At 49.7% G+C, this 10521-nt stretch overlaps 1 protein-coding gene across 1 annotated transcript in view; it reads right to left on the bottom strand.

Annotated features, from left to right (window-relative positions):
• Positions 1–5463: 5463 nt before the first annotated feature.
• Positions 5464–10521, bottom strand: part of BANF2 (BANF family member 2) — a 31531-nt gene continuing 26473 nt past the window's right edge. The window contains exon 3 of the mRNA XM_007181837.2: positions 5464–5655. Coding sequence (XP_007181899.1) covers positions 5509–5655 — 147 coding nt within the window. The 3' untranslated portion in view covers positions 5464–5508. The remainder of the gene's footprint in view (positions 5656–10521) is intronic.

The following is a 10521-nucleotide window of genomic DNA, read 5'->3' as shown; positions in this document are numbered from 1 at the left end:
TGTCTGACCACGTGGTTCTCCAGTGGGGTCCCATCTCTATCCCAATTAAAGCCAAAGTCTTGTTGATGACCCACAAGGCCCACACGATCTGACCTCATTTCCTGCTGCCCCCAACCTGGCTCGCTCCTCTCCCTGAAGTCAGCAGGCGCACCCCACCTCAGGGCCTTTGCACCGGCTCTTCCCTCCGCCTGGAGTGTCTCCTCCCAGGCTTCCCACAGCTCTCAGCTCATCCCTTCCAGGCCTTTATCTGGCCTGGCTGCCCTGTTTAAAATCTCCCGTCTCCCTAACAGTCTTGACCCCCTTCCCCTGCTTTCTTTTCTTTCTGTTTTTTATTTTTAAGATTTTTTTGATGTGGACCATTTTTAAAGTCTATTGAATTTGTTACAATATTGCTTCTATTTTATGTTTTGGTTTTATTGGCCACGAGGCATGTGGGACCTTAGCTCCCTGACCAGGGATCGAACCCGCACCCCCTGCATTGGAAGGCAAAGTCTTAACCACTGGACCGCCAGGGAAGTCCCCCTTGCTTTCTTTTCTTCACTCATCCTGAAACTAATTTATAAGGCTGAACCACGTAAAATTGTCCATATTCAACCACTTTTGACCCCTACCATGTCAATTTCATACCACTCAGATTAATATATATTTTACTTATTCACCTTTGTTTCCCACCTTCTCCCATTAGAATGCCAGCTTCTGAGGGAAGATGGTCTCATCTGCTGTGTTTTCTCCTGTACCAAGAACCACCTGGCACAGAGTAGGTGCCCAGCAAACATCTGTTGAATGATTCTTTCTCAGTGACCTCTTTCCCCCACTACTGCATGGTCATCTTTGCATGGCCATTCAAACAGTTCTCCCTCACTCCTTCCAATGCCTGTCTGTTCCTGGTAGCTGCCACCTTTGAGTCCCTGAGAGCACTTTGAAATCACCAGACACACTCCCTCTCCCACCCCCGAGGCGGCTCTGCAGGCAGCAGGCACAGCTTCAGACAGACCCGGATTGAAACCACCAGTCAGTCAGTGTGATCTCGTTACTTAACCTCTTTGCTGCTCAGAGCCCCCACCTGTAGGACAGAGAAAATGCCGCCTTCTCACCCCAGGAGGATTTGGGGAATGCGAGTGAAGTGCTGGTGTAGTGTGTGCTGAATCAACCCCTTGTATTCCTACTTGTAAAGATTTAGAGCAGCTATCGGTTAAAATTTATATATATTTCCAGAAACACTTGCTTAAATGTTTGTCTCCAGCTTCCTTTCAGAGGTTTCCAGGAATCAGTCACCCCAGACCACCCACAGCTGGTCACACAATGGACACTCCGTTCTCGCCCTGAGATTGTCACAGCTTTGTCCCACCTCCTCCCACCCCAAGACACACTTTTAAAAAAATATTTTGTTCTCCCGCTCCACCCCCATCACAGTCGCTTGGCTTCTGTGTGTGACCCGTGGTGACCCCTCTCCTTACCACCGCCCACCAGGATGCCATCAGGAGGCTTTTCTAAAATATAGGTAAAGTAGGAGGTTCTCAGTTTATACCTGGAGATACTCCACACTCCCAGGCCTCACATGGGAATTTATCAGTTAGCTACAGCTGCCCTACAAACTGCCCCCAAAACACAGTGGCTTAAAACAGTGAGATGTATTTGTACGCATCTGTGGGTTAGTTGGGTGGTTTTTCTCATCTGGGCCAAGCACTTCTGACCTCAGCTGGCCTCACTCACGGGTCTGAGGTCAGCTGATGGGTGGGTTGGTCCAGGAAGGCCTCACCTGCATGTCTGGAGTGGTTGGCTGGCCGTTGGCCGAGGCAGTGGCCACGGGTCTCTTGTTCTCCAGCGAGGGAACCCAGGCTTGTTTGCGTGGTGGTCACAGGGGGTTCACACCTGTCACGGTGTCACCTCTGCCATACGCCTTTGGCCAAAGCAAGTCACAGGGTCAGTCCAGATGCAGCAGGAAGGGAGATGGACTCTTGACAGGCAGAGCTGCAGGGTCTTTGTGGAGGGTGTGGGTACCAGGAGGAGTGGAGGGTTGTGGGTATTTTTCACATCAGTTGCTACAGCGTCTTTCTTTAGGGGTGGGAGCGGGGCCCACTATCCTGGGTTACCGGCCCAGATGTGTCCCGGTCCTGCCAACTGCTGAGAGCACTAGCTTTCCTCAAGACGGAGGCTTCTGAAATGGGGCCAGCTAGCAGCTCACACTCAGCCTCTGTCTGGGGGAAACGGCAGGGGCGTGGGAGCCTCGCACTCGGCCGCCCACAGCCCCACCCCTTACCTCTCCTGCAGGGTCCTCAGCTCACTCTCTCTGGGCCAGTTGGGCTGGTCTTTCCCCTCGTAGCTCCTTCTCTCCCCACCTCCCGGCCCCCCTGCTTCCTCCCCTCCCTCTTCTCCATCCTCAGCTCACTCAGCCCTGACCTCCCCTTTTAACACCTCCTCCTAGCAGCCTTCCCTGGCCACACTCATCCATACCCACCTCCCCTTTCTTTCAATAACCATACACAGTCAGTGCTGCACATTTTAAAACTTAGGTTTTTAGAGCTACCACACATGAAGCTCTTACCAGGTGCAGGAATTTTAATCTTCTGGACACTTGAGCAGATACTGTTATTATCACCATTTGACAGCTGGGAAGCTGGGCTGAGAGGTTGACTTTCCAAAGGTTTTAGAACTAGTGATGAGGGGTGGATTCTGTTCTCAAAGCCAGGGCTACTCCAGACCCCGCCTGCGGCAGAGCTGTGTCCTGCCCTGCGTGTGCCCTGCCGTCACTGCCTGGGTGCACGCGGCTGGCCGACACCTGGCTGCCCGTGCCTGCCCTTCTGGGCCTGAACACCTTCTCAGTGGGGTTCATTTTCACCACGCGGCTGGCTTGGGAGCTGCGTGATTAACTTCCCGGGGGAGTAGCCCTCAACAAGCGACAGAGAAGGTGTGATGGACACCCCAGGGTGGGGTGAATTAACACGTGTCTGCACTGACTCCTGAGTCCCCAGCAGGGCTGAGGTCAGCTGCCCACAGTGATAAAGTGTGACCCGCACCTGACACAGAGACCCCTTTACTGGCTGTTTGCCCCCTGGCCACACCCCCTACCCCCACCTGCACCTCCCCCGCCACCTCTGGGCTGTTCTGCCCTCCCCTCTCCGATCACTTCTGGGCTGTAAGCTCCTTGAAACCACAGAAACTCATATTTATTTCCCTTGCTTTTCCCAGAGCGTCTAACCATGCTCAGAACCTTAGACACTCCATAAATACTCATTGAAATCATGTATTGAGTCATGGATGACCCCAGACTACAGATATTGGGCCAAGAGTCAGTGTCGACTCCTCTTCCTCACAGACGTTTCAGCTCCTGAGCTCTCCTGATGACATATACTAGACATGTACCATGAGAGAGAAATCAACCTTGGTTGGCTAAATCACTGAGATTTGGGGGTTTGTTTGTTATAGCAGCATTCTGTGGCCTATTCTGACTGATACAGTGATCCAACTCGACAAACAAAGAGGTGTATCAAAACAAAGAATTCAGGAATGACAAAGCTATGATTTTTAAAATAATGATACAAAGATTAATGATAAGCTCTTAAATATACAACTAAAACTAAGTAACTGCAGGGGGTATGCTTATGGGAAGTACGCATACGTTATCTAAACCTTCACAAATTAAAAGTAACAATAAAACCAACTAAAAAATGAGAGGGAAGAAGTAAAAGTGTTAATTTCTTTTATTTCTTTCTTTGGTAGGAGTTTATACCATCTAATATTGAAAAACAAAGTTTAAAATAAACCTAATGATACTAACTTCTCTCTTACTGTCTTCTCCACATTATTCTTTAAACTCAGAAGAAACTGATTTAGAAATTACTATATCTAGTGATGAAGAAAAAAATTCAGTGAAGTTCAGCAATCCTTTCAGTTCAGTTCCACTTTTTTTCTTCTGTTAAAATAAAATTAAATCTTAACACTGTTGTCTTAGGTTAGGTTCTTCTGGAAGCAGACTCTAAAATTTGAGTATTTCATTGTGTATAGAGGGTGGTCCCAGGAAGCCCTGGTAGGGGAGTGGGAAATCAAGGCAGGGAGGGGAAGGAAGCAAGGCCGGGTGTTAAAGAGCAGGGGCCACTCTTTATGGGGAGCTCGGCTTAGCCCCAGTGGAGATCTGGGGAAAACTGCCTCAGAGCTGTCCCACCCACAGGGAGAGGACCTGGGGCATTTGGCCATCAACCTCCACCCATGATTAATGGCTCCCCTGGGTGTTAACTCCCAGGCACTTCTTCCCTGCCCTGTGCGTGGGCTGACCCCACTCCTGCAGCCAGAGAACCCCTCAAGCTGAGGGGATTCAGGTGCTTTTGAGGGAAGTAACAGACTCTCCTAGAACAGTGAATGCCACCAGGATATGGGCTGGACACCAACAACACCTGTTACATTTCTTAAGTTTAAGAAGCCTGTATCATGGATTCATCCCGACTGAATTACACCAAGTGAAAGAAGACAATGTACCTCAAAGAGCTACATGTTGTGTGATTCCATTTATACAGTTTTCTGGAAAAGTCCAAAGTCTAAGGACAGAAAACAGACCCTTGGTTGCCAAGGGCTGGGGAGGAGTGAGGGATGACTACAGGGAGGCTCCAGGGAACTCGCTGGGGTGACGCAGATGCTGTTTATCTCCATGATGGTGGCGGTTACAGGACAATGCATTTGTCAAAGTTCATAGAACTATGCACCTAAAAAGGGCAAGTTTTACCATATGTAAATTATACCTCAAAAATCTGTCTGTGATGCTCTTAAAAATGTTTGCATACTATTTGCTATTTCAAGAAAGTTTAATTCTCCCTTGAGGATGTAGGCACTTGGTTCTAAAACTAGAACAAGGCAGAAGTGATGTTGTGTGAATCAGAGTCTAGGTCATGAAAGACTGCAGCTTCCTGCTCTCTTATTCCCTCCTGGGTCACCCACTCTGGGGGAAGCTAGATGCCAGGTCATCACAGCCCGAGGGAGGCCCACTCGGAGACCAGCTGTGGCCTCGGGCCACCAGCCACGTGAGGAGCCTTCTTGGAAGTGGGTCCCCTAGTCCCTACCAACCTGCTCCCCGGCCCACAGTTTGTAACCTCACAGGGGACCCTGAGACAGACCCACCCAGCTAAGCATCTCTCAGTTCCTGACCCTCAGAAACTGAGCGAGACAAAATGATTGTGTGCGTGAAGCGGCTACGTTTTGGGTTCATTTGTTATGCAGCAATAGGTAACTGCTATGCTGACTTAAAATTTAATTCCCGTTTTTAAATAAAATTATCCATTCCTTTAGATAAATTTATGCTAAGAGACAGTTGGCATGATATTGGTGAATAAGGTGAATGATGGCGGTTTCTGGGTGGTAGAATCTGGGGGTCATTTTTCTTGTGTTTGTCCTTCTTTACATTCTTGAACTACTTTTTATAACAAATGTGTGTCAATAAAGTGGAAAAGAAAAATAACGACTTGGAGCCCAGGGTCAGTGCAGAGGTATCATTTCCTAGTGGCAGTGCGGGGGGAGGGTCTACAGGAAGCAGGAGCACCACTCCTTCAGGCAGTTCGAGCTCTCCCAGGCCTCACACTCGGTGGCACCGCAGCAGCAAATGAGCCACTTCTGAAACTCCGCTTCGTTCTTGTGCATCAGAAGGAACTGTCCCAACAGGGTGTAGGCCTGCATGGAGGAACACGGGAAACATACTCAGCTGTGCTCTTCCTCCCCTGGCAAATCAAAGGAGGGGGCACAGGTCAGATTCAAGGGAGAAGGGCTGTCCCTGAAACCCTGACCCTGGCGAAGCGGATTCGGACACTGGCCTGGGTGAGATGTGAGGTCAAGTTAAATGTCCATCTCTACAGGTGGCTTTGGGGGGCCGTCTAGCCTGGAAGGAACCTGAACATGTCCTTGAGATCTTGTTAAAAAGGCAGGATCTGACTCAGTAAGTCTGGGGTGAGGCCTGAGACTCTGCATTTCTAATGCTGGTCCCGGAACAATGTTTTGAGTAGCAAGAGCCTCGTGTACCTCTGATGCTCCCTCAGGCCTCGGATCTAATATGTCTCTCTTTGAAAAACACACAGGAATTAGAGGTGCTCCCCACCCTGCCACTTTCTCAATGGTTCAAGCACAGGGTTTCTAACCCTTGACACTGTTGCATTTGGGATAATTCTGTGTTCAGGTGCACTGCTGGAAGTTTAGCAGCGTCCCTGGCCTGTTCCCACTAGATGCCAGCAGTACACCCCCTACCTTGAACTGTGACAATCATGACCATCTCCAGACATTGCCAGGCGTCCCCCAGGGGCCAGAATCTCCCTCAACTAAGAACCACTGCACCTGGGACCGGCAGGTGAAGGGCACCTTAGTATCAGTTTGTTTTTGCAAACCCGCCGCGTGACTCCAGGCAACACACTTAACCTGAAGTGAGAACCCGCAGAGCCTGGGGTTCAATTTCTGCATCTTCCGAAGGCCCTTCATCTGCCCCGCCCCACCCTGCAAATTGGATTAAGTGAATTCAGTGTGAGACCAGTGGAGAAATGCAAATTCCTTTTTTGTCCTGGAAGACGAAGCCCTGTGGGAGGAGCAGACAAGGTATCAAGCACGCTGAACCTTGCCCCTTTTCCCCTTCTGAAGGGTCTCTCTGGATGAAAAACACATGTAAAGATTAAGTGCCCCACAAGTCAAAGTCGTACAGTGTTCTCTGGTTTTCTGAGTCCTGGTCCCACAGCTTTTCATTCCTCTTGTGCTGTTTCATCACTGATAGTCATGAGGGGCAAGGGCCACAAGGAGAGAGAGACATCCAAGGCCACAGACTGGCCGGGACATGAACAGGGAAGGCCACGTTCAGTGCCCGGCTCTCCGGCCCTGGAATGAATGGGAACCAGTGTCCAGGCCTTGAGTCCTGGGCCCCCTCCAGGAAAACCCACTGGCGTCTATGTATTTCACTTACATAAAACCAAGCAAACTTCATCTTAACCAAAATGAACACATTTTTTAAAAGACAAATTAAATAAAAGCTGAATTCCAGTCATAAAATATACCCAAGCATTGGAGTTTGGGGTTTTTAAAAAATTTTTAGTCCAGATCCAGTTGTTGAAAAGAGACAAAAGCTAGGATTTCATGGTCATTTTAAATTGCTACTTTAATCATCTTTTTGAAAAAGCGGTGTAATTGATTAGAATGATCTCATTTTACTTTGTCAGCATCCTCGTCTTTTCAGGGGTGATTTTACTGTGTGTGTGTTTTTTTTAATTAATTAATTAATTTATTTATTTATTTTTGGCTGCGCTGGGTCTTCGTTGCTGCACGCGGGCTTTCTCTAGTTGTAGCGAGTCGGGGCTACTCTTCGTTGCAGTGTGAGGACTTCTCATTGCAGTGGCTTTTCTTGTTGTGGAGCATGGGCTGTAGGTGCGCAAGCTTCAGTAGTTGTGGAATGTGGGCCCAGTAGTTGTGGCTCGCGGGGTCTAGAGTGCCGGCTCAGTAGTTGTGGCATATGGGCGCATTTGCTCCGCGACATGTGGGATCATCCCGGACCAGGGCTTGAACCCGTCTCCCCTGCATTGGCAGGCAGATTCTTAACCACTGCACCATCAGGGAAGTCCCTGAGATGTTTTTTAATTCAACGTTTTAAAAAATGAACATTTACTGAATGTTGATTGAGCCCGTTGCTGCAGTAAGTATGGGAGGTGCAGAGCTTTGTCCCAGGAGAGTGAACATTGATGATAATAGTAGTAAGTGACGCTTTTGAGCACCGTGGTCAGGCTCAGACCCCTGATATGTTTTCCTGCTTCGGATCCTGACATGCGCCCCATCCATTCTCCAGATGGGTCACTGAGAACCCTGGAGGTAAGACTCCTGTCCTCGGCCCCATTCCAGCACACCCCACCCATCCGCGGCCTGGCCTGGCACCTCCGCCATCCTGAGGTCTGGCATCGGCTGCTCTGGTAACCAGAGCTTCCATGTCCCTCCACGCAGCCAGGATGCCAGGGACCTCGTGGCTCACAGGATCAGAGGCAAACTTTCCAGGAAAGCCACAGGCAAGAGGGCCTCCAGACCCAAGTGGCAACTTGATGCTCCCGTCCGCCCTTTCTCTTGGGAAGTCGGCCTGCTTCTCCCTGCTCCCCAGGGAAGCAGGAGTCGTAGGCTCCCATCATGGCCCTGATGGAAGGAAGCCCTCTGGGTTTCTCTGCGGGCTCTAGAGAGCGAGCCCCTAACCAGGAGGAAGAAGAGCCACCCTCTGCCTCCTTGGGCCAAAGCTCACAAAAACCTGGCTGCAGGGAGAGTGACGCAGATACCCTGACAGATGGTCCCCACCTCCCGCCACCCTGGCCAGGGACGTTCATTCCTTCCCGAGGCAGCCTTTGCCCGTGTGGCAGGATGGCAGCTCGAGGGAAGACTTCCGTCAACTCCATATCCCAGTCGTGAGCAGGTCTGGACCAGCCTCCAGTGTGCCGTGCCTGTTCCTTGCGAAACAGTAGCGATATTTGAGTCCGGGGTCTCTGGTGAGCGACACATGCCGTCACACAGGCCCTGCGCTCAGAGCCCCACTTGGTTTGCTGCTGTGCTGCCACCATCTTGAAATTCCTGATGAATTTCAACAAGGGGCCTCCCATCTTCAGCTTGCACTGGGCCCGCAGATTAGGTCCTGGTCCACGCTCATTAAAAATTTCAGGGACTTCCCTGGTGGTCCAGTGGTTAAGACTTCGTGCTTCCACTGCAGGCAGCGCAGGTTCAATTCCTGGTCAGGGAACTAAGATCCCCCATGGTGCGTGGAGCGGCCAAAAAAAAAAATTCCCACCTCCACTATGACACCCGGCCTTTCAAACAGAGACACGTAGTCTCGGCCCCTCACTGTCAAGCTTACCCCCTGCCAGTTCCCAGCCCCTCAGTGCCCGTGGTGAATGGACTTTACAGCACCACCAGGCTTCATTGTGTGATGAACAACTTTCTTTTTCTCTAACTGGACGTTGGCTCTTCAGCCTTCAGGGCCAGTGAGTGCCAAAGACAACCTCGCAAATCCAGCCTCTGTCAGTCTTTCCAGTGTAAAACTCCTCGTCTGAAGCGTGAATGTTCAATCCACTGTGCTTTCTTCCTCCTGCCTGTCTCCCTAGGACACACTTACACTAAGACATTGTTTAACTGAAACTCAAATTTAATTTGAGCGTGCTGTATTTTACCTGGCAACCCTGCATAGGGTAACCCCAAGCTTCTGTGACTGACTCCTTGTAGGGTACGGGCATCAGGCAGGGCTGGGGGGGGGGGGTCCCTTGCCCTACTGCCCACCCCAGAGCCTGTCTGCCAGATTCAGATTTCGTCTCTCTAACCTTGAGTGACTTTGAGTGATGCACTTGGCTGCTTTGTGCCTGTTTTCTCATCGGTAAAATAGAGACGAAATAGTATACTTTATGGGATGTTTTGGTAATTAAATGAAATAAGTATATGTAACGCACTCAGATCAGTGCCTGACATGGAGCAAACGTCAGGTGCTGGTTCTATTAGGTGAGAGAGGCTCGGGGAGCAGGTGGGCATCCAGAACATTTGCTGCTCCCTCATCTTCCAAGTAACTTTCAGAAGGAAGATTTAGGCTCATGGTTATGACTTTGTAGGGTCTTCAAAGAATACTGAGCCAAACCAGATTCTGTGGGATGTGAAACTTACTTCCACGCTGTTGGAGTAACCCCATAGGGCACTGCCCATGACTCTGAATTTACTGAGCGCCTGGAAATTCACCCCCCTCCCGTTGGGTTTTCATAGGGAGAGGAGGAGTACAAGAAACCCAGAACAATCCTTTCTTCAGAGAAGATACGGGAGGACACCAAAGGGAGCTGTGCCTCTAACAGAATGTGTGGAAAAAACAATCAATAGTTTGGATGTGACAGCAAGAGGTCCACTGGGTACTCAGTGTTTAGAAACAGCAGCCTGTCCGGCCAGGGTGGGTGGGCGGAAGGAGGGCTTGCTTTTGGAGGGGGTGGGCCATGAGTGGGCCCATGAAGGCGACAAAAGTTCATTTAAAGAGGGGCCTTGGGTCCGCGGGAGGGTGGTCCCCATATGTTTGTGGTTCATGAACAGTCTGGTGGAGCATGGGGGTGAGGGTGGAGGGACAGAAGAATATAAGGTGGAGCTAGACCCGGCGCAGACATCTTGAGCATCTTGAGCACGATGTATTTTCCCTCTTCTGGTCATTCCTTTCACCTTTGCAGCCCTTTCACCGTTAAATCTAGACCAACGTTGTCCAGTAGAAATCTAATGTGGGCCACCACACGTGTAATTTTTAATTTTCTAGAAGCCACGGCAAAAGGGGGAAAGAACAGGTGAAATGAATTCTAATAATTTTTATTTTTTTCCCATATTTCTAAATTCTTATCATTTCAACATGTAATCAATTAAAAAATTATTGATGAGATGCTTTCCATTTTTTTGTTTGTTTGGCACTGAGTCTTTAACGTGGCCGTGTATATTTTATATTTATAGCACAACTCAATTCAGTCGGTACTCAACAGGTACAAGTGGCCCATGGCCACCGTGCCGGACGGCCAAGATGTAGATCGT

This window comes from Balaenoptera acutorostrata, chromosome 15 (assembly GCF_949987535.1).
Source record: "Balaenoptera acutorostrata chromosome 15, mBalAcu1.1, whole genome shotgun sequence".
NCBI classification, from domain to species: Eukaryota; Metazoa; Chordata; class Mammalia; order Artiodactyla; family Balaenopteridae; genus Balaenoptera; species Balaenoptera acutorostrata.
Note: the sequence above shows the minus strand (reverse complement) of the source record. Positions and strands in the feature narration are given on the sequence as shown.